Source organism: Bufo gargarizans, chromosome 5, assembly GCF_014858855.1.
Source record: "Bufo gargarizans isolate SCDJY-AF-19 chromosome 5, ASM1485885v1, whole genome shotgun sequence".
NCBI lineage: Eukaryota > Metazoa > Chordata > Amphibia > Anura > Bufonidae > Bufo > Bufo gargarizans.
This window is the reverse complement of record NC_058084.1, coordinates 476254908-476279590: the sequence shown is the minus strand read 5'-3', so window position 1 is coordinate 476279590 and position 24683 is coordinate 476254908. Positions and strand designations below refer to the sequence as shown.

The 24683-nt window shown below is 44.7% G+C and overlaps 1 protein-coding gene across 1 annotated transcript in view; it reads left to right on the top strand.

Annotated features, from left to right (window-relative positions):
* Positions 1-24683, top strand: part of MIOS (meiosis regulator for oocyte development) — a 37789-nt gene that overhangs the window by 7163 nt on the left and 5943 nt on the right. The window contains 10 exon segments of the mRNA XM_044294295.1: positions 902-1000; positions 2450-2707; positions 3729-3844; positions 3846-3875; positions 3877-3900; positions 4721-4786; positions 7221-7379; positions 12665-12817; positions 13653-13857; positions 14778-14907. Coding sequence (XP_044150230.1) covers positions 902-1000; positions 2450-2707; positions 3729-3844; positions 3846-3875; positions 3877-3900; positions 4721-4786; positions 7221-7379; positions 12665-12817; positions 13653-13857; positions 14778-14907 — 1240 coding nt within the window.

Sequence of the window (24683 nt, the reverse complement as noted above, 5' to 3'; positions counted from 1 at the left end):
CGTACTTCTTGGGGCGTCGGGCGTTTTACAGCGCGTTCGTACGCGCTGTAAAACGCTCAGGTGAGAACCATTCCCATAGGGAATCATTGGTTCTTGCCTGTTGAGCGTTTTACAGCGCGTAGGAACGCGCTGTAAAATGCTCAGGTCTGAACCTAGCCTTAAGGAGTAGGGTCTTTTAAAGGCCCTTTTACTTGGGACGTCGATCAGGTGGAAGCGTCGCCTAAACACCCCAGCTGACAGACGACTGATCTGTCGCATTCGCCAGCACGTTCCTCCATGTAGACAGTGAATTCGCTAGCAACAATATGCAAACGGTGTGAGGAAAGAATGATCGTACATGTGATCTTTGCCCCTCACAATTTCCATCGGTCTGCAACGAGCGGCGATTGGCTTCTTCTATTATTGATTGGTGCTCGTCCAGCCCGTTAAAGGGGCCCGTTAGAGGAGGGCCACTTCCTGTTACCCTAAGAGTGGAGTGCGGTAGCACCCAATGACAGTGCCCAGAACTCCGGGCAAACCCTTGCCGTTATCCACGTAGGGTAGATTGGGCCTCTTGCTGAATGCAAGCCTCCTGATTGGCATACTGGGGGTAGTAGTAGCGACGTTCTACCTGTAGTGTTGAATCTGAGGCCCATGAGCCTTCAGCAGCACAGAATATACTCAGCAGCTTTAGGCTCTACGGCGCCACCTAGTTCAGCATTTTTATAATATACAGTAATAAGTTCCGTACTGTAAGCCAGCAATAGGAGCCTGGAGTCTACAACTCCCAGCATGCCCCTGTAGTCTCTCATCTGGTCGCTGACCACCGCTATGGACATGTCTCACCCACGGCAGTAATGGTATTGTATGTTCTGTATGACACACGTGTACTTTTTATTTTATTTCCTATACACGTTAATACTTATGAAGCAGTACGCTGAAGACATAGAGCAGAAATCTTCCAGCAACAAAGGATCGTTGGTTTACGCCGGGATCAAGGCGATAGTGAAATCCTCGCTGGGTAAGGAGAGATGAGTGTGCGGAGGTCACCCACACACATCATACTGCCGGCTGGGTGGCGGTGTTGTGTCGTTGGGTGCAGGCAGACGACCTGATGGCTGAAAATAGTCACTGAATTTTGTGTACTCGTCTGATCATCATAGATCAGCGGCGCCATAGTCTTCTCTCCACACTACGCCCTATAACGCACTCATAATAGTAGGGTGCAAAATGACCATGAAAGGGGTTAGGATAGTCCATCGGTGTATGATCGCTGGGGGTGAAGTGGACTGAGCTGCAGTGCCAGACATATCGGCACAGGCGTAGGGCGCTACAGTGAAGACACCGCTGCTCCTTTCTTCTGCTTATCAGTAGAGATCCCAGTGGTTGGACCCCCACCAATCATACATTGATATAGCCCATCCTATGGCTTACTTATTAACAGGTTTTCCAAGGCCCAACGGGTCCTACAAACGCCCCTGTAGAAGAAAGTTTGTAATATACCCACCACTGTGAATCTGCGCGGATCGGCCGCTCAGGATCCCAGTCTCCTGCCGCTTCTCTTATCTAAATCCTGCATTTGCCGACATGGTGTCTTTTATCAGGTGTCCAGTTTGGTCAATGGACGGGGACGTCACTTCTGCTGTGAACCATTCCTCTGCCTGACGCATGCACAAATTGAGGTGGATTCAGGAGTTTGCACATGCGCCTGGGAGAGGAATAGCTCTGGCCCCGTCCACAGCAGAAGTGACGTCCCCGTCCATTGACCAAACTGGACACCTGCTAAAGGACATTCCAAACTTTTGTCCACAGGGAGTATATGGAAAAGTGGGTTGGCGGGATCCACGGTTTCCTGGAAAACCAATTTAAAGGGGTTGGCCCATCTCACACGAGCCACCAAAGTGAAGAAGAGCCGACCGCGCATGTGCAGCTGCCCTGCATATATCAGACCTTGGTGGCATATCCTAGTTAGATGCCACCACGGTCTGATATTTGCAGTGCAGCTGCACATGCGCGGTCGCTCTCTTCTTAACTTAGGTTCAGGTCCCATCTCCAGGACCGAGCCACCAATCAGACATTGGGGACAATCCTAGCATGTGCCACCTGAGACGGGCCAACCCCTTTAATTCTGTAGTATCAGGATGAAAGCAGCAAGGCTGTATAGATCAGCAACAATAAGTTTCCAGATCTGGAATCCCAAAAATGATTTCATTCACAATTTTACAGTCCTCAGAGCTGAAATCTCCCAGCCTTCCATGATCATTCAGTGGCTGCACAGAGCATTCGCCGGTGATTTGCCTTCTAGGTCATTTTTTTTTTCTTCTTTTCATACCGGGTACTGGATATAATTGTAAGAACCTCTTCAGAAGTGTTAGGGATTCCCTTTCACTGCCAGCAAGCAGAGATCTTGCAAATTAAAAGACATTGCATCAAATGTACCCTAACAGTCTGCGATGTGTCCGTCTTACAGGGACGACAGAAAGCGTCTGCTGCAGCTGGAGCGGCTCCGACCGGCAGGCGGACGCGGTCCATTACGTGAGCCCAGAGCGGAGTTTGGCGCTGCAGCTTTGCGGCTGGAGAAAGAAAGGATCGGACGCCGATATCGGATTGTTCCTGACCTCGTTGGAACAGGAAGGCGAATGGGAGAGAGCGGCGGCCATCGCGTTGTTTAACCTGGATATCCGTCGTGCCATCCAGATCCTGAATAAGGGGGCGTCCACCGGGAAAGGTTGGAGCCTTTAATCTCATTGACTCCTTTATCATCTCACCCTTTACGTGTGCAGGTGGCATATCTCCAGGAATTGGCACCAGTGTCCTATCGATTGTGGTCTGACCTCGGTGGCCCCCTGCCCAATGCTGTGAAGTGGCAGTGGCATTAGGAAAGTACCGTATGTGCCTCTTCTGTCAGCTCACAAAGCCAAGCAGGAGGCTTTCTGAGCTGATAGAAGACAGAGGCAGAAATGCTTTCCTAATGCTTCTGCCACTTCATTCTGGGGTCCTGGAGGGCAGATCACTAGCTTAAAGGGGTTATCGAGGTACATGTAACGATGACATATCCTCAGGATAGGTTATGGCAGTGATGGGCAAACTGCGGCTCTCCAGCTGTTGTAAAACTACAAATCCCATCATGCCCTGCTGTAGACTGATAGCTGTAGGCAGACTGGGCATACTGGGAGTTGTAGTTTTACAACAGCTGGAGAGCCGCAGTTTGCCCATCCCTGGATTATGGGTATCACATCAGGCGCAGGTCCGAGTCCTGGCACCCCAGTCCTCCAGCTGTTATAGGGAGTCGCTCTGTTCAGCCAAAGCTCTAGGGAGTGCAGCCGGCTGCCGACAGCTCTCCAGGCGCATCGCCGTACATCATATAGCGGTTACGCTTGGTATTGCAGCCCAGCCCCATTCACTTCAATGGAGCTAAGCTGCAACTAGGCCACTTGACCGACGTATGATGACGTCACATGGCAAAGGGAGAGGCTGCAGTGCTCATGGAGCGCCCACCTCTTCTAATTGACCATGGGCAGGGGTCAGATCCAGAGACAGGTCATAAATATAAATGACCAGATCTAAGCCCATGGAGGGTATATGGATGCACGCTGCCCTCCCAGGTAGTATCTCTGCCATCTGCGCCAGCATCACTGTGCGTTATCATCATTCAGGAGATTCAGCGTTCCTAATGACTTACTTAGATTTTTATATATATATATATATATATATATATATATATATATTTATTTATTTTTTTGATACAGGAGATCTGAATCTCAATGTTGTAGCCATGGCGCTCTCCGGATATACAGACGAAAAGAACTCTCTCTGGAGGGAGATGTGCAGCTCCCTCCGAAATCAGCTGAGTAACCCTTACCTTCGCCGTCATGTTTGCATTCCTCACCAGTGACCCCTGGCTGCTACGACACCGTTCTGGTAGGTTGGTTTAATCACAGGAGAACACAACTTGTCAAATGACACCGCAGAACTTGGAAGAGGTTAGTAGTCAGAGTAGTCGAAGCCTGCACGTCGGTGATCGTGGGCGTCTCAAAGGAACCGAGACATGTCTTTAATAACAACTTGACCCTTCACGATCCCTCACTGTTCATCAAGACAGCTCCTGCCCCAAGGACGTTTACCGTTCTTATACAGACCTGTGCATCTCCATGGTTACAGACTACAAACAAACCCCATGTAGTCAGATCCTGCAATTAGCTGTCCCCCCTACTTCTTGATAACCTCCCGAATAAGAAGTAGGTGGACAGAGAGTGTGACTGCAAGTTCAGACTACACAGGGCTTGTTTGTAGTCTGGAACCACGGAGACACAAGTCTGTATTGGAGCTGTAGGGACAAAACAGTAGGAGTTTTTATTTTTTATGTAGACTGCACAAAATTGCTTAATTTTTTTAATTTTAAATAAATAAAAATAATCCTTGGTGGCAAAAGTATAAAGTGGGTTTTGGGCATGAGTAATATAGTATTAATTACTATTAAAAAAATAAAAATAATATATATATATATATATATATATATATATATATATATAATTTATTTATATTTATTATTCATGCTCTGCCTTCGCGTTGTATTTGTAATAACTCAACATTATAAAATCTCTGTGCAGCCAATCATGTTAGTTGTGTATGGGATCCATGGATCGGATTAGATAGCTATGGGGATCAGTGGGACAGAAGGAGGCCATGGTTGTCTATGGTATGTACTAAGGAAGGTTCTCATTTCTTCTCATTCTTTCAGTTTGAATGCGCCATGGCTGTGAGGGATCGCGTGGCCTTCGCCTGCTTGTTCTTAAATGACGCTCAGGTGAGACATCAAAAACTTCAAGGCATTAAAAAGTCACAGCGTATTAACCCTTTAAGAGGTGGGCCTATTTGGGGCCTCTCCATAACTTCGGCACATCCGGCGACAGTTCTAACTGTAAGACCGCTTCCTCGCTGTCTTACATTTATCAATTTTCTACGCCTAAAACAGGCGTAGAAAATGATGAATGAGACGGACCTGCCTTCCCCGCCCACATCGCGCTTACAATTTTAGACCTGGCGTGAGAGGGGGGGGGGGGGGTGGTTTAGGGAGTCGCAGATATCTTTGCTTGAAATACACCTAATTAAGGCGTGTTTTAAATTAATAAATGATCTTTATTCTGTGGCTTGCTGTGATTATAGCGATATCAAATATACAGTGCATCTGAAAACTCTTCAGACCCTTTCACTTTTTTCACATTTTGTTATGTTGCTCTTTATGCAAATTTTGTAAAGGGGAAAACTTACATTTTTCTATCATTCTGCACGCAATCCCCCATAATGAGAAAGTGAAAACGGAATTTTTAGAAATTTTTGCAAATTTTAAAAAAAGGATAAAATAAAATTTCGCCTGGACATGAGTATTCAGACCCTTTGCTATGACGCTTGACATTTAGAGGAGGAAAGAACTGCCTGTAGAGCTCAGAGACAGGATTGTGTGGAGGCACAGATCTTGAGAAGGGGACAAAAACATTTCTACTGTATCGAAAGTTCCCAAAAGAACAGTGGCCTCCGTAATTCTTACATGGAAGAAGTTAGGAACAACCAGGAATCTTCCTCACCAAACTGAGTAATCAGTGGAGAAGGACCAAGAACCCAACGGTCACTATGGTTGAGCTCCAAAGATCCTGTGTGCAGATGGGAGAAACTTTCAGAAGGTCAACCATCACTGCTGAACATGGGCTTATAGCAGAGTGGCCAGAAAGAAGCCTCTCCTCAGTAAAAGCCACCTGGAGTTTAACAAAGCGCCCGAAGGACCCTCAGGCTGTAAGAAACTAGATTCTCTGGTCTGATGAAACCAAGATTGAACATTTTAGCCTCATTCTAAGTGTCATGTCTGGAGGACACCAGGCCCTGCTCATCACCTGCCCAATACCATCCCTACAGTAAAGCATGGTGGTGGCAGCATCATGCTGGGGGGACAGGGAGACTGGTCAGGGCGGAGAAAAAGCTGGATGAGCAAAGTCCAGAGGTATTCTTAATAAAACCCTGATCCAGAGTGTTCTGGGCCGAAGGTTCACCTTCCAACCAGGCAATGACTCTAAGCACATGGCCAAGACAACACAGAGGCTTAGGGATACAGCTCTGTGAATGTCCTTGAGTGGCCGAGCCCTGAACCCAAACATCTCTGGAGAGACCTGAAAATGGTTCTCCACCTACGGTCCCCATCCAACCTGACAGACATTGAGGGGATCTGCAGAGAAGAATGGCATAAAGTCCCCAAAGGGACTTCAACTAAATCCTGATTTAGTGCAAGATTTTAGTTTTTTCTTTTCAATAATTTAGTAAAGATTTCTAACATTCTGTTCTCACTTTCTCATTATGGGGCATCGTGTGTGGAAACATGGGACAGCTGGATATTTTTTATTTTTTTCTATTTTTATTTATTTTAGCACAAGGAGCAACATAAAATATGAAAAAAGTGAAAGGCTCTGAAGACTTTCTGAATGCTCTGTATTTTTATGTTTTTATATTTTATTAGAATGCATTTTTCGGTGTTTCTGCTTTTCATTTTATTACAGTTTATTGATCTTAATTTCACTTTCTTTTGATCACCTCTATCGTGCATTGGAATATTGGGTATTTGTGTTACTGGCAGAGCGTAGGAAGCTTCATCCATGGGCAGACCTGAGGTATTATGTAAGGTCCCCGGATGCCATGGTAACCCATTGGCATCAGGTGATCCTGTCACAAGGCACCAGTGGGGTGACAGAGGAGCCTCCTTTCACTGTTAGACATTTTGGTTGCAGCAATAGCTATGGACTGTGGCATCTAAGGCATTACATTGCCAGGATTGGAGTTATCTCCAGTCCCAGCAGATCCAGTAGAGGCATGGCTGCATATACTGGCAGTACCCATGAGATCATTGTGATCGATACCTCACAGAATTAAGGGGTTAAAGAGTATGAAAGCCAGTAATGATGCCTGTAAGTAAGTAAACCAGTAGTCACCAGTGTGAAGATTTAGTATTGATGATGATGATTATGATGATTACAACATTTGGTGGAGCAATGGGTGTCCCTTGTGTGAACCATGTGTCTCTACTGCACAGGGTTATACGGGGTGGTATATACATGTGCATGGAGCTGTGACAGGTGCAGATATTCAGGAACAGTGCCAAAGGGCTAACATTTATACTCTCTATGACTGGTTTTATGCTGGAAATCGCTGGCGTTGGGCCGTGATTTCCTCTCATGTGACACTTTTAATTGTTGCAGTTAATTAAGTACATTGACAAGCTGACGCAGGACATGAAGGACGTGGGGAACCTCGAAGGGATCGTCCTGACCGGACTGACAAAGGATGGAGTAGACCTGATTGAAAGTTATGTGGATAGGACAGGTGACGTGCAGACGGCGAGTTACTGCATGCTACAGGTAAGTACTGTGATCTACCTAAATTGGATTGGCCGTAGACTTTAAAGGGACATTTCTGATCTGTTTTTATTTTCTGATTGTAGTTTTTTTTTAATTTTATTTCATGAACATGGGGGCAGCCATCTTCCCTGAGCTGGTCTAACACCATTTACATAGTAACATAGTACATAAGGCCGAAAAATGACATCTGTCCATCTAGTTCGGCCTGTTATCCTGCAAGTTGATCCAGAGGAAGGCAAAAACCCCCTGTGAGGTAGAAGCCAATTTTCCCCACTTAGGCCTCATGCACACGACCGTTGTGTGCATCCGTGGCCGTTGTTCCGTTTTCCGTGATTTTCTGCGGACCCATTGACTTTCAATGGGTCCGTTGAAAACTCGGAAAATGCACCGTTGTTGATCAGCGGCCGTGATCAGTGTTTCCTGTCCGTCAAAAAAATATGACCTGTCCTATTTTTTTGACGGACAACGGTTCACGGACCCATTCAAGTCAATGGGTCCGTGAAAAAACACGGATGCACACAAGATTGGCATCCGCGTCCGTGATCCGTGGCCGTAGGCTACTTTTACACAGACGGAGGGGGGGGGGGAGAGGGGAGGCCGCACTGGCCCCAATGATGGAGGAAGGTGATTTTAATTAGGGGGGGGGGGAGAGGGGAGGCCGCACTGGCCACCAATGAAATCAATTGGGGAGGGAGGGGGGCCGCACTGGCCACCAATAAATGTAATACAGGGGAGGGAGGGGGGTAACAGCTTTGCTTTCTCCTCGTCGCTCTCTGCGACTTCCCCCTCATTACTCTTTAAAGGGCCGACACCTTCAGATTTATACTTTTTACCATTTATATAATTGAAGAACATTTTAGGGTTAGTTTTACTCTCTTTGGCAATTAATCTCTTGGTCTCTAGTTTGGCCGCTTTTATTTGTTTTTTACATGTTCTAGTTTTTCAGTGCTTCCGTGCTACCCTCCTGTTTCAGTGAATTATATGCTTTCTTTTTGTCATTTATTGCTTTCGTTACAGTTCTATTTATCCACATTGGGTTTTTTCTTGTTCCTTAACCTTTTATTCCCATACGGTATGTACCTCTCACAATTAGAATTTAGGATGCTTTTAAAAATATCACATTTTGTGGCTGTATTTTTGTCCCAGTTAGTTCGGCCTATGCCCTCTCTAGTTGGCTAAATTTAGCTTTTTTTGAAGTTTGGTATTTTTGTTCCTCCCTGTAGAAACGCTCTCTTGAATGATAATTGGAAGGTTATACTTTGTGGTCACTATTTCCCAGGTGTCCCCCGACCTGCACGTCTGTTGTTCTGTCAGGGTCCTATTGGTTACTACTAAGTACAGTATGGCCGTCCCTCTAGTCGGGTCCTGAACAGTTGGGAGAGGTAATTGTCTTTGGTTATTGCCCAAGAACCTGTTTCCCTTTATGAGATGTACAGCTTTCAGTTTCCCAGTCTATATCTGGGTAGTTGAAGTCCCCCATAATAACCACCTCATTATGATTTGCCGCCTCGTCTATCTCGTTTAGTAGTAGATTTTCTGTGGACTCTGGTATATTAGGTGGTTTATAATAAACTCCTATTAGTAATTTATTATTGTTTTTGCCTCCATGTATTCTACCCACAGTGACTCCACATGTCCATGTCCCTCACTTATCTTCTTGACTGTGGGCTTTAGACAGGACTTTACATAAGGCAGACCCCTCCCCTCTCCGGTTTTGACGATCCTTTCTAAACAGACTGTAACCTGTACATTAACCGCCCAGTCATAGCTATCATCCAGCCATGTCTCAGTTATTCCCACTGTCATAGCTATCATCCAGCCATGTCTCAGTTATTCCCACTGTCATAGCTATCATCCAGCCATGTCTCAGTTATTCCCACTGTCATAGCTATCATCCAGCCATGTCTCAGTTATTCCCACTGTCATAGCTATCATCCAGCCATGTCTCAGTTATTCCCACTGTCATAGCTATCATCCAGCCATGTCTCAGTTATTCCCACTGTCATAGCTATCATCCAGCCGTGTCTCAGTTATTCCCACTGTCATAGCTATCATCCAGCCATGTCTCAGTTATTCCCACTGTCATAGCTATCATCCAGCCGTGTCTCAGTTATTCCCACTGTCATAGCTATCATCCAGCCATGTCTCAGTTATTCCCACTGTCATAGCTATCATCCAGCCGTGTCTCAGTTATTCCCACTGTCATAGCTATCATCCAGCCATGTCTCAGTTATTCCCACTGTCATAGCTATCATCCAGCCATGTCTCAGTTATTCCCACTGTCATAGCTATCATCCAGCCATGTCTCAGTTATTCCCACTGTCATAGCTATCATCCAGCCATGTCTCAGTTATTCCCACTGTCATAGCTATCATCCAGCCGTGTCTCAGTTATTCCCACTGTCATAGCTATCATCCAGCCATGTCTCAGTTATTCCCACTGTCATAGCTATCATCCAGCCAGTCTCAGTTATTCCCACTGTCATAGCCTCTCATTCCCACTGTCTCTATCATCCAGCCGTGTCTCAGTTATTCCCCTGTCATAGCTATCATCCAGCCGTGTCTCAGTTATTCCCACTGTCATAGCTATCATCCAGCCATGTCTCAGTTATTCCCACTGTCATAGCTATCATCCAGCCATGTCTCAGTTATTCCCACTGTCATAGCTATCATCCAGCCATGTCTCAGTTATTCCCACTGTCATAGCTATCATCCAGCCATGTCTCAGTTATTCCCACTGTCATAGCTATCATCCAGCCGTGTCTCAGTTATTCCCACTGTCATAGCTATCATCCAGCCATGTCTCAGTTATTCCCACTATGTCATAGCTATCATCCAGCCATGTCTCAGTTATTCCCACTGTCATAGCTATCATCCAGCCATGTCTCAGTTATTCCCACTGTCATAGCTATCCAGCCATGTCTCAGTTATTCCCACTGTCATAGCTATCATCCAGCCGTGTCTCAGTTATTCCCACTGTCATAGCTATCATCCAGCCATGTCTCAGTTATTCCCACTGTCATAGCTATCATCCAGCCATGTCTCAGTTATTCCCACTATGTCATAGTCCTCCTCACACATCACTAATTCCAGTTCCCCGGTTTATTAGTCAGGCTTCTGGCATTAGTATACATACAATCTAGGCTACTTTCACACTTGCGTTTTGGCTTTCCGTTTGTGAGATCCGTTCAGGGCTCTCACAATCGGTCCAAAACGGATCACTTTGCATTCTGAATGGAAAAGGATCCGCTCAGAATGCATCAATTTGCCTCCGTTCCGTCTCTATTCCGCTCTGGAGGCGGACACAAAAAAACACCGCCTGCAGCGTTTTGGTGTCCGTCTGATGAAACTGAGCCAAACGGATCCGTCATGACACACCAATGTAAGTCAATGGGGACGAATCCGTTTTCACTGACACGATCTGGCAGAATAGAAAACGGATCCGTCCTCCATTGACTTTCAGTGGGGTTCAAGACGGATCCCGTCTTGGCTATATTAAAGATAATACAAACTGATCCGTTCTGAACAGATGCAGACGGTCGTGTTATCTGAATGGATCCGTCCATGACGGATCCGCACAAAACGCGAGTGTGAAAGTAGCCTAAGAGGTTTATGTATATTTTTTACCCTACACCTTTCCTTCTGAACTGTTCTAGTCCCTCCTTCCATTCCTCCCCCAGTCCCACTCCCTCGCCCCGGTCTCTATCTGCACTATCTTCCCCTCCTATAATGTAATCCCCCCCCCCAGTCTCTAGTTTAAACACTCCTCCAACCTTCTAACCATCTTCTCCCCAGCACAGCTGCCCCTTCCCCATTGAGGTGCAGCCCGTCCCTACGATGGAGCCTGTAGCCGACACTAGGTTCACATTGGCTTTAGGCGGCTGTTCCTGCATAAATGGTATTAACACTGATGAGAACGGACCCTTAGAGGCTTTACAGCAGCCACCATGGACATAGGCGCAGTGGACAAGAGCTGACCCCACAGAATGCTACGTGACCTGTGCGGAGGTCGGGGGGGAGCAGATAAGCTGAGCTTATTGGGGGCCCAAAGTGTAAGGGGGAAAAACCCACCAGTTGCCTACACAGCGGCTTCTAGTTCCACCTCCCTCTACTACAGACCGTGTATCCCCTGCCTGTTTACTGAAAAGGGGCACATCTTAAAATATATTATAGTTACAAGTTGTACTGTTAAGAATATGTGAAAAATGTACAATGTTTCCCCTTTTATTTTACATTTTCCCTGGTATCAAAGAAAGTAATGTAATGAAAATGGTATAAAAATAAACCCCATAGAACACCAAAAAAGGTCAAATAGAAGTTATGACTTTTGAAGCTGCATGTAATAAAAAAGAAGTCTGATCATGAAAGGAGGGGGTTAATGGCCCTGTCTAAACTGGTTGAAGACGCAGCTTCTGTGCATCGCAAATCGTTCTGTGGATGTCTCGGTGAGCCAGTTCCAAGTCCATGCAACAGTCGTGCGACTAAAGTCATAGGGGGACAGAATATTACACGGCAGTGTCGGTCTATCCCCCGCTGGCATCAGACGCACTACAATCATTAATAAGTGTACACCTCCTAATAATTGTGGTGCATCTGTGCAGGTCCATGCGACAAAACTGCGATCTGCACTAGCAAGGGAGGATTAGAATTCAAATCCCGGGCCCACCGTAGCCGTTCCTGCACTGATCTGCCCACTTTTTTGGAGAAGTGTCAAGCTAAACATTTGACGCACCAAACTTTTTTCAGTTTTCTGATAAATGTCCCCCTAGTGTATTGCTGTGATGAAGCTTTCTCCAATCGAGACCGGTATCTGGGCTCGCCATCCTCCGGTACTACAACTATAGGGAGCCTAATAGTCTATAGATCACACCTGCCAACTCTCCTGGGAATGTCTGGGAGGCTCCCAGAAAACGGGGGAGACACCCGAACTCCTAGAAGTGTCGCCAAATCTCTCATCTGCCCGAGAATGGCCGCTAGCTGGGTGTGGCACTGGGGCGAAGTCGTCAAACACAGCCCCGGCAGTCAAATGGCAAGTAATAGGGCAGGACCTGGATGATATATGGTAGTGTCTAGAAATAAAAGGATACGGGTCAAGACCCTGAAATTTCCGGCACACCGCTCCATTCCGGCATCTGCAAAAAAGTCGGCGAGTATGATATAGATATAACCGTTATAGACATGATAGATGGGACCTTGGAGTCCTCGGTTGCCTGAATCCTTCATAAGGAAGTTGCATTGAATAAAACACCGATATTAACCCTCTGCTTTTCTCGTGGACGTGTGTAGGGATCTCCATCGGAAGTGATGAAGGACGAGCGCGTCCAGTACTGGATAGAAAACTACAGGAACTTGCTGGATGCCTGGAGGTTTTGGCATAAAAGAGCGGAGTTTGATATCCACAGGAGTAAACTGGACCCCAGCTCCAAGCCCCTCGCGCAGGTTGGTTGCTACTAGAAAGCTGGCTACATACCTACAGGCTGCGAGGGGGAGGTCTTACACCCCTGTTGGAATTCAGTTCCCCTTGGCCTCGTCTTGCTCACACGATGGCCATGCGTTCCTGTGACCTGGTCATGTGAGCAAATCGCCCCTTGCTCTGAACTACTGCGCATGCGGCGCTGCTATATCAGCACATACGAGTTGATTTCGGCTAGGAAACGTGTAGTTGTCGCTGCCTGACAGCCCAGTGTAAATGGCTGTAGCCAAGCAGCGCGGACTCCGGGCTGAAACACTCATCCTGCACTGACACATTGTAACAAACCATGGCCGTAATTTAACAGCACACTCCAGCCTTGATTGAGCCTACACTGGCGGAGAAGGAATGTAATGTATGACAAGACTACGGGCTGCGTTATACATTACCTGCCTCCTCCGGCTCTCCTTGCACAGGGGTAAATTATATGTTAGCTGAGGCCGATGCCCCCCCTCCTCGCCAAGTCCTTTTTTCGTAGACTTGAAGAGGGTGGCTTAAAATGCCGATTGCGACTAGAAAAGTCACAAATGCAACGCATCTGGTGGATTTCTGACTTTTCTACACCAAAAAGAGGCGTAAGTAGAATGATAAATTTCCCCCTAAAGAAACCTCCACTCTGGTTGTAAATGTTTCCAGTCACTGACAGCAAGCAGACATTTTACTGAAGAAACATAGCAGGCACATGAGAATTTTGTATTGTGCCATCATTAGATGAAGCTCCAGTAATGGCCTTTGGTGATATTTTCCTAGTTGTGGAGTCACCGGAGCTGAAGATTTTACTCTGTTGGGTTTTATATTTTCCAGGTATTTGTGAGCTGCAATTTCTGTGGGAAATCCATCTCTTACAGCTGCTCCTCGGTGCCGCACCAGGGCCGGGGGTTCAGTCAGTATGGAGTCAGCGGGTCACCAACCAAGTCCAAGTTCACCAGCTGCCCCGGCTGCCGGAAGCCTCTTCCGCGCTGCGCTCTGTGTCTCATCAACATGGGAAATCCGGTGTCTAATAGTCCAGGTAACCTCCGCCAAATAGGGGGGCGGGAAATGAAAAGTCCTACAGCTTTCTAATAGACCTTATACTTCGAATGGAAAATGTCGCCAGAGGGAGCGTAAGCTGGTGACGCAGACCCTGATTTAACCCCTCAAGGAACGGGCCCATTTTCATTTTTTGCATTTTCATTTCTTCCTTCCTGCATTCCAACAGCCATAACTTTTTTAATTTTCCATTCACATAGCCATAGGAGGGCTTGATATTTTGCAGGATAAGTTGTGTTTTGTAATGGAACCATTTAATTTGTTATATCTGGTATTGGAAACCGGTGAAAAAATTATTTGTGGGGTGAAATCAAAAAATAAAACCACACACAAATCAATTCAGGCAAGTACGGCGTTCGCTATGTGCTAAAAACGACCACGTCCTTATTCTGCGGGTCAATACGATTACAGCGATAACTATTTTTATTGTTATTTTTTTTACTACTTAGTATTTTCTATGGCATTTTAGAGGTATGTGCAGCTATTTAATCTGGAGGAGGCCACATTTCTAACCCCTGGACTTCTGATGCACATGGACAAAGCAGTCCTGAAGGGGTTAATCGGGGTCTCTGTCACCAGTTTTATGCTGCTCAGTCTGTCATTGCCTTTCAACTTTTCATCATTGAAAATAAATCTTTGCAGTCAGTGAATGAGAACTCTCTTGTCTGCATTCACAGACAGTAAGTCTATACGTAGCTGGTTCTGCTCTCAGCTGAGGGTTTGTCACAATGGTATCCAGACAATGCTCTGTGAGCTGTACACATCCCTCTGCTACAATGTATCAGTCTGGAGTCGCAGAGCATTGTCTACACTGGATACATTCTGCAGAAACGTGCGCGTCTTCATTAATATAAGCCAGATAACCCCCCTTCCCCTGTAACGGATCCGTCCTCTTCCTAGGAGCATCCAAGTCTGATGAGAAAATAGACCTCAGCAAGGAGAAGAAGGTGGCGCAGTTTAACAACTGGTTCACTTGGTGTCACAACTGTCGACATGGAGGTCACGCCGGGCACATGATGAGCTGGTTCAGGTGAGGCTGGAGCCGGTGAATGGCTGGTATAATTACATAGGCCGGAGCCGTGACCACCACATCGGGGGGAACCAGACAAGATTAGCTAAAGCCTGCATTAGACAGGCAGATAAGCAAGCGTTCCCTCCCGGTAATCGCCTGCTATCTAGTGGAGGAGACCACTGCTATTACAAGCAACAATCTCCGACACTAGGCCATCACCCGTCCCCATACTGTCTAGTGGTTTCCTGGTGGCAGATTGCTATTAGACAGCACGATCTGCCGCCGGCAAGCGCTGAGTTTTAAGCAGAATAGCCCGATGAACAAGCGTTTGCTCGTTCATTGGGCAATCGGCGCCAGTATTACACTGCAAGATGATCGCTAACGAGCATTTATGCAAATGTTCGTTAGTGATTATCGGCCGACACATCGGCCTGCAGAGGGAGATAAGTGTGTATCTGTCCCTTACCACGCGGAAGTAATGGCATGTGGTAAGATCAGAAGTCCAGCTTGTCATCTGTGCCTATAAAGAATTCACAGACTGAACATAACCCTGTTCACGGGATTATAATAGAATTAGGTCATAACATACGGGGGTATCACAGTGAAACCGTTAATTCTAAAACATGACTTTTAATATTATCAATTAAAATATTTTGACCCTTTAGATACATAAATAAACAATAAACAGAAATTAACGCAAAAGCTACAGATCACTTGTTTCCAATGTGGCAGGAAGACAAATGAACAATCTATGGGGACAATCACCCTAGTGTTGCCCTAAAATGTTAAGGCCCTGCCTATGAACGGAATGGCCGCCCCGATAGGGGCGATCCCGTGTCTCGTGCCTCCTATATCCCCCTGCAAGACCCTGATGCAGGTGGCGGGTGGACCTAGTTCTGATTGGAGGCTGTTACTGATCTACAGGTATACCAAAAACAAAAAAGGGTTGATTAAATTAGAGGAACACCCAAAACCCATATGATGGGAGTAGAAATAAGAAAGAGCAGTAATAGTTATGACTGTAGAAACGTCCCGACGCGTTTCGCCCAGTTGATGTTGGGCTCCTCAGGGGACCAAAAACCAAAGAAATACAGAGTGTCCAACACCACAGATAAATAATCAAAAAAACAACACAGATAACACATATGTGACCACAATAAGTGTAGCTTAAACTTAAGGTCACCGATTACATCTAGATATATATATAGATATAAGACCCCTCGTCCTTGATATAGGATATTATTCTGGTCTTGGTTTATCAGGCTCCAGCTATATGAAGAGAAAGCAATATATTGATGGCAATATTGATACAATCATCAGGTTATTACCTAATCATCATTGTACGCCCTCCAACTTCGAGGGCGTATAGAAATCAACATGCTGTACAATAGACAATCAGTACACAGTAGTCGCAACAATCTCTGTGGAGGAAATATATATATATATATACTACAATAGAACTAAAGGTCTGAAGTGTCTAATCTCTGATAGTACAGCTATACTTGCGTATCCAGGTAGGTATGGTTACCAATACTGTTCAGTCACTATGGAGGATGTCCACACAGGTAGGAGACTGTAGGTGCTAAGGCTCAGATGTCCCGGCGTGACCGCTGTCTGGATGGAGACGCGGCCGCGACTAGAGGGACGCCAGCTGCGCTATTTAAGCCTAGCTTCCGGGTGTGACGTCAGATCACGTGATCGCACATTGCGGTCACGTGACCTATAGTGGCGTCCTGGATACCGGGCCCATAGTTTCCGGGTGTGACGTCAGACCACGTGATCGCAAGCTGCGGTCACGTGACCTATAGTGGCGTCCCGGATAGCGGGCCCATGTTATCTCTTATCCCCTCATCTAAGGCGGCTGCTCCGAGATCATGTAGTGATCGCCGTCTTTGGGTAATCAGATGTTTATATAGTGACGTACTGAAACATATATAGGGGTGTATACCCAGACAAATTAGATATCGTGGCTGGGCTTAGGGCAAGTAATAATGTTACAAAATATAGGGCATATATATGGCCAATATAATCTTGCTCACAGTATATAGTGAGCTAGTTCTTTTGTTTAAGAAGCCTGGAGCTGATTAGTAATCAGGTCAATAAATAAATTAATTGAGTTATCGGATATTGATGGGTATAGAGAAAAATGGTCTCTATAGATTTAACTGGTGTAGTACCATTGGTATAACAGTTACCATTATTCAGATATATTGATGGTCAACTCATAAAAAGCACGCAAAGTCGATATGTTCATTAAGTCCAGATGGTGTAGTAGTGTTAAGCCTAAAGATCCATTTGGACTCTTTTTGTTTTAAGAGCTTGTCTATGTCCCCTTTTCTGGTTGTAGGTTTTAATACCTCGATTACCGCGAATCGAACTGCCTCAGCAGAACCAGCATGTTTAGTTAAAACATGGCGGGCAAGTGGTTTGTCACGTTTCTTGCGAATGTCCCCAATGTGTTCCAGGACCCTTATTTTAAAAGATCTTTTCGTCTTGCCTATATATTTAAGGCCACAGATACACGTGGCCATATAAATTACACCCATGGTGTTACAATTGGCAAAGCCATAGACCCGGAATGTTCTATCCTCAGAGCTGTTTTGGAACGTATTACCCGGGGATAGAAAATTGCACGCTTTACATCTACCACATCTAAATGTGCCCATTTGTCTATTCATTAGCCATGTGTTTGGTGTCGGGGGGTCAAAGTGGCTATGGACCAACGTATCCCCTATGCTGCGGCCTCGTCTAAAAGTGATGGACGGGTATTCAGGTAGGACTCCCGTCAGGTCTGAATCTGTTTTGATTAGGGACCAATATCGAGTAAGAATGTCACGGACCTGTTGGGATTCAGAATCATAGGTGCCAATTATTCGGATTGGCCCTGGGGTGTTCGTCATTTCCTTTTTAGATGTTTGTAGAAGGGAGGAACGATCCCTTGATTTGGCCCAATTCCAGGCCTCATAGAGACATTGATTTGGGTAACCCCTTTCTTTAAAACGATGGAATAGTTTCATGGACTCCCTCATAAAAGTCTCCTGATCCGAACAGTTCCGTCGTACCCTTAAGAACTGTCCTTTAGGAATTCCCCTCTTGAGGGATCTGGGATGAAAACTTTCCCATCGAAGAAGGCTATTGGTTGAGGTCTTTTTTCTAAAGAGAGTAGTTTTAATATAATTATCAATATCTCGGTCAAGGGTTACGTCTAGGAAAGTTATTTGGTCATGATGAATTTCTGACGTAAAATAGAGCCCTATCTGGTTGGATTTCAGTATGTCCATAAATGAATGAAATTGTTGTTTCGTTCCAGACCATAGAAGCAGAATGTCGTCAATGAATCTGGACCAAAGAGATATGAATTTGGTCCACTCATTCATGGTTTCGGAGAAGACGATCACGTCTTCCCACCAGCCCAGGAGTAGATTAGCATATGTTGGCGCACAAGGGCTGCCCATAGCGGTACCCCTGAGCTGGTGGTAAAGGCGATCCTCAAACACAAAATAGTTGTGTGTGAGAACGAACTTCAATAGTTCCAAAACAAAATTGTTATGATGAGTCATGGTTGTGGACCGAGTGTCTAGAAAATATTTTGCCGCTGTTAGGCCCTTATTATGGGGGATTGATGTGTAGAGTGCTTCTACATCGATCGAAGCGAACCAGGTGTTGGGCTCCAGGCTCACGCCCTCTAGTCTCTTTAGTAGATCGGTAGTGTCACGGAGATGAGACGGTAGAGCAGATACAAAAGGACGTAAGATGTGATCAATGTAGGTACCTACATGTTGGGTAAGGTTGTCAATACCAGAGACAATGGGACGTCCTTTCAACGGATTAGTTCCTTTATGGATTTTCGGCAATCCATAAAAGGTCGCTATCTTTGGATTAGTTGGTAGCAAAAATTCAAGTTCTTTTTTATCAATATTAAGCAAAGAATTTGTGGTGAGCACTCAACAAATGGCGTTTGGAAATTAAAAGTTTAATTAAACACTAAAATTAATACATAAAACATTAAAAGTAATAAGAAGCTGATGAAAATCAATAATATATAACATATACACTAGCATACATTCACATATGTTCAATAGTCAATTGATTGTGCAATTAGTTGTGCATTAGCCCGTCAGATTTAGGCAATATGATTCAGTACGTTGATTGTTTAGTGTCCTGGATAGGTTATTTTGGGGAAAAGTCTCTTCCAGTTTTGGAGCGCTAATTACTCCTGGATAGTGAATTGGTGTCTCCACTATTGTCACTCCTTCTCATATATCCATGGTTTCAGAGTTTTATAGTGCCGGGATATGTAGGGCAGATTGTGGAGGCAACAGTCTCTTACCTTCCTTCTATCTGTCCCCCACACTTTCTATCCTCCAGCATTGGAGACACACGATAGGGATGGCGTGGCTCCGCACGCTACTCCATAGACTCACCCAATTGTCGCGGGAGTTGGAGATCTCTTCCGGCTAAGTCCGTTCACGTGACTTGTATCTTACGTGACACATACAGCAAAGAGTCGGTCTTTTCCAGATTATTCAATTTCTCGCATGGCCATGCAAATTGTTGCGGAGATATTTGCTGTCACCGCGATCCTGCCCAGACGCGTTTCGGGAACTTTATCCCTTCATCAGACCACTGATGAAGGGATAAAGTTCCCGAAACGCGTCTGGGCAGGATCGCGGTGACAGCAAATATCTCCGCAACAATTTGCATGGCCATGCGAGAAATTGAATAATCTGGAAAAGACCGACTCTTTGCTGTATGTGTCACGTAAGATACAAGTCACGTGAACGGACTTAGCCGGAAGAGATCTCCAACTCCCGCGACAATTGGGTGAGTCTATGGAGTAGCGTGCGGAGCCACGCCATCCCTATCGTGTGTCTCCAATGCTGGAGGATAGAAAGTGTGGGGGACAGATAGAAGGAAGGTAAGAGACTGTTGCCTCCACAATCTGCCCTACATATCCCGGCACTATAAAACTCTGAAACCATGGATATATGAGAAGGAGTGACAATAGTGGAGACACCAATTCACTATCCAGGAGTAATTAGCGCTCCAAAACTGGAAGAGACTTTTCCCCAAAATAACCTATCCAGGACACTAAACAATCAACGTACTGAATCATATTGCCTAAATCTGACGGGCTAATGCACAACTAATTGCACAATCAATTGACTATTGAACATATGTGAATGTATGCTAGTGTATATGTTATATATTATTGATTTTCATCAGCTTCTTATTACTTTTAATGTTTTATGTATTAATTTTAGTGTTTAATTAAACTTTTAATTTCCAAACGCCATTTGTTGAGTGCTCACCACAAATTCTTTGCTTAATACTGTTTTCTGGACTGGAGGGTGGGTGTCCCTCCTGTTGGTTAGTAGCACCCATTCCCTGACCACATCCTGAGTGAGCCACCATTTTTGAATATTTGATTGACTTTTTTATCAATGCATTCATTTAGGTAGCCCCATTGTACAATTTCAGTTAATTCAACAAGATAAGTTGATGTGGGATCCCCTCTTAGAATCTCGTAACTATTGGTGTCTGAAAGGAGAATTCGACACATATCTCTATATTGTAGAAGGGAGAGAATAACGATATTACCCCCCTTGTCAGATGGTTTAACCACAATATTTTTGTTTTTATTCAGGTTTTGTAGGGCTATCATTTCAGAGTGGGTATAATTTTTGTATGAATTCTGTTCCTTAAGTTTTTCCAAGTCCCGTGTTACTGATTTAAGAAAAATCTCAATATTGGCATCGTTGAGGGTTCTTGGTGGCATTTTGGTGCTTCTATTTTTTAGGGATGTAAATGGGCCTTGTCCTATGGGGCGTTCGTTCTCATCCAGTAGGTTAGTGAGGTCATTCAGGCTATCTAGATCTTCGCTCTCAATGCCTAATTCTAGACATCTTTTTTTATCTGTCGTGGCGAAGATTTTATGCCAGCGAAGTTTTCTGGTGAAAAGATTGATATCCTTAATCCAGTCGAAGCAGTTAAAACGCGTAGTTGGAACAAAAGTTAAACCCTTTCTCAGGATTGAAATTTCTTCTTTAGATAAGGTGATATCTGAAAGATTAATAATCAACATATCGGGTGAGGTGGAATTTATTTCTTGTGTTGGGGTAGAGGACGGTCCCTCAATCCGTAGTTGTTTCCTCGTGGTGGGTCTAAAAAAGGGAGGGAATTGGATGCTGATGTGGCAGAGTAGGTAGAGGGTCCCAATGTAGAGCCGTCTGAGGTGTATTCCTGTGTTCTGTCGTTTCGTATTTTGTCGCCATTCCCTCCCATATTTTGTGGCTCCCATTGTCTAGAGTATTGTGTGTTGGTAGATTGTTCCCCTCTCCACGCAGATCTTGGTCCCAAATATCTGTTACGCCCCCTAGTGCGACCTCTCCCCCTCCAGTGTGTTCTAGGGTAAGTGTAGGTTGAACGATATGTAGTCGATTCTGGGTCCGAGCTCTCTGCTTCTGAGACGGACGTATCAGTGTTAGAACCCCTCTGGTCTGTTCTTGTATTTATATATGCTGTACTATTCCTGAACTCTGTGAGGTCTTTGGTAAACTGTCGATGTTTTCTCTCTACCAAGGTGTTTCTGAACTTTTCGATGTTATTTTGAAGTTCGAGTTCTTTTTTAGGGAATTCTGAATTGTCTTGGAATTTAAGGGCTAATTCGGTTAGGTTTTGTTTACGTTTTTCTAGTTGTTCTATATTGACTTTTTCTTGGTCTAGGAGTAGGCGCATAAATCTAATTGAACTTGCAGTGGCCTCAGTTTCCCATTTCACCAATAGTTCGGGGTTACTGACACGTGCAGCCGGACGTATAAAGATTCGTAGACCCCTAGGTACGATTGAGTTTTTTATATAGTTATCTAGGGATTGAATTTCCCACCAGGTTTTGATATAATCTTTGTGGGTCTCATATAGATCTTTAAAGGTAGTTTTAATGGAAGGTGTTGTTATAGAGGGTAGACTAAGTTCTTTATCTGAAAATATCTCAGTAGCTTCTAATAACCATCTATCCTCATTACTTTGCGTGCTGAGAAAGCCAGCCATCACAGGTTAACTATTGATAACGATATAAACTATAATCAATTTGAATATACAAAGAATTCTTTGTATATTCAAATTGATTATAGTTTATATCGTTATCAATAGTTAACCTGTGATGGCTGGCTTTCTCAGCACGCAAAGTAATGAGGATAGATGGTTATTAGAAGCTACTGAGATATTTTCAGATAAAGAACTTAGTCTACCCTCTATAACAACACCTTCCATTAAAACTACCTTTAAAGATCTATATGAGACCCACAAAGATTATATCAAAACCTGGTGGGAAATTCAATCCCTAGATAACTATATAAAAAACTCAATCGTACCTAGGGGTCTACGAATCTTTATACGTCCGGCTGCACGTGTCAGTAACCCCGAACTATTGGTGAAATGGGAAACTGAGGCCACTGCAAGTTCAATTAGATTTATGCGCCTACTCCTAGACCAAGAAAAAGTCAATATAGAACAACTAGAAAAACGTAAACAAAACCTAACCGAATTAGCCCTTAAATTCCAAGACAATTCAGAATTCCCACAAAAAAGAACTTGAATTTTTGCTACCAACTAATCCAAAGATAGCGACCTTTTATGGATTGCCGAAAATCCATAAAGGAACTAATCCGTTGAAAGGACGTCCCATTGTCTCTGGTATTGACAACCTTACCCAACATGTAGGTACCTACATTGATCACATCTTACGTCCTTTTGTATCTGCTCTACCGTCTCATCTCCGTGACACTACCGATCTACTAAAGAGACTAGAGGGCGTGAGCCTGGAGCCCAACACCTGGTTCGCTTCGATCGATGTAGAAGCACTCTACACATCAATCCCCCATAATAAGGGCCTAACAGCGGCAAAATATTTTCTAGACACTCGGTCCACAACCATGACTCATCATAACAATTTTGTTTTGGAACTATTGAAGTTCGTTCTCACACACAACTATTTTGTGTTTGAGGATCGCCTTTACCACCAGCTCAGGGGTACCGCTATGGGCAGCCCTTGTGCGCCAACATATGCTAATCTACTCCTGGGCTGGTGGGAAGACGTGATCGTCTTCTCCGAAACCATGAATGAGTGGACCAAATTCATATCTCTTTGGTCCAGATTCATTGACTACATTCTGCTTCTATGGTCTGGAACGAAACAACAATTTCATTCATTTATGGACATACTGAATTCCAACCAGATAGGGCTCTATTTTACGTCAGAAATTCATCATGACCAAATAACTTTCCTAGACGTAACCCTTGACCGAGATATTGATAATTATATTAAAACTACTCTCTTTAGAAAAAAGACCTCAACCAATAGCCTTCTTCGATGGGAAAGTTTTCATCCCAGATCCCTCAAGAGGGGAATTCCTAAAGGACAGTTCTTAAGGGTACGACGGAACTGTTCGGATCAGGAGACTTTTATGAGGGAGTCCATGAAACTATTCCATCGTTTTAAAGAAAGGGGTTACCCAAATCAATGTCTCTATGAGGCCTGGAATTGGGCCAAATCAAGGGATCGTTCCTCCCTTCTACAAACATCTAAAAAGGAAATGACGAACACCCCAGGGCCAATCCGAATAATTGGCACCTATGATTCTGAATCCCAACAGGTCCGTGACATTCTTACTCGATATTGGTCCCTAATCAAAACAGATTCAGACCTGACGGGAGTCCTACCTGAATACCCGTCCATCACTTTTAGACGAGGCCGCAGCATAGGGGATACGTTGGTCCATAGCCACTTTGACCCCCCGACACCAAACACATGGCTAATGAATAGACAAATGGGCACATTTAGATGTGGTAGATGTAAAGCGTGCAATTTTCTATCCCCGGGTAATACGTTCCAAAACAGCTCTGAGGATAGAACATTCCGGGTCTATGGCTTTGCCAATTGTAACACCATGGGTGTAATTTATATGGCCACGTGTATCTGTGGCCTTAAATATATAGGCAAGACGAAAAGCTCTTTTAAAATAAGGGTCCTGGAACACATTGGGGACATTCGCAAGAAACGTGACAAACCACTTGCCCGCCATGTTTTAACTAAACATGCTGGTTCTGCTGAGGCAGTTCGATTCGCGGTAATCGAGGTATTAAAACCTACAACCAGAAAAGGGGACATAGACAAGCTCTTAAAACAAAAAGAGTCCAAATGGATCTTTAGGCTTAACACTACTACACCATCTGGACTTAATGAACATATCGACTTTGCGTGCTTTTTATGAGTTGACCATCAATATATCTGAATAATGGTAACTGTTATACCAATGGTACTACACCAGTTAAATCTATAGAGACCATTTTTCTCTATACCCATCAATATCCGATAACTCAATTAATTTATTTATTGACCTGATTACTAATCAGCTCCAGGCTTCTTAAACAAAAGAACTAGCTCACTATATACTGTGAGCAAGATTATATTGGCCATATATATGCCCTATATTTTGTAACATTATTACTTGCCCTAAGCCCAGCCACGATATCTAATTTGTCTGGGTATACACCCCTATATATGTTTCAGTACGTCACTATATAAACATCTGATTACCCAAAGACGGCGATCACTACATGATCTCGGAGCAGCCGCCTTAGATGAGGGGATAAGAGATAACATGGGCCCGCTATCCGGGACGCCACTATAGGTCACGTGACCGCAGCTTGCGATCACGTGGTCTGACGTCACACCCGGAAACTATGGGCCCGGTATCCAGGACGCCACTATAGGTCACGTGACCGCAATGTGC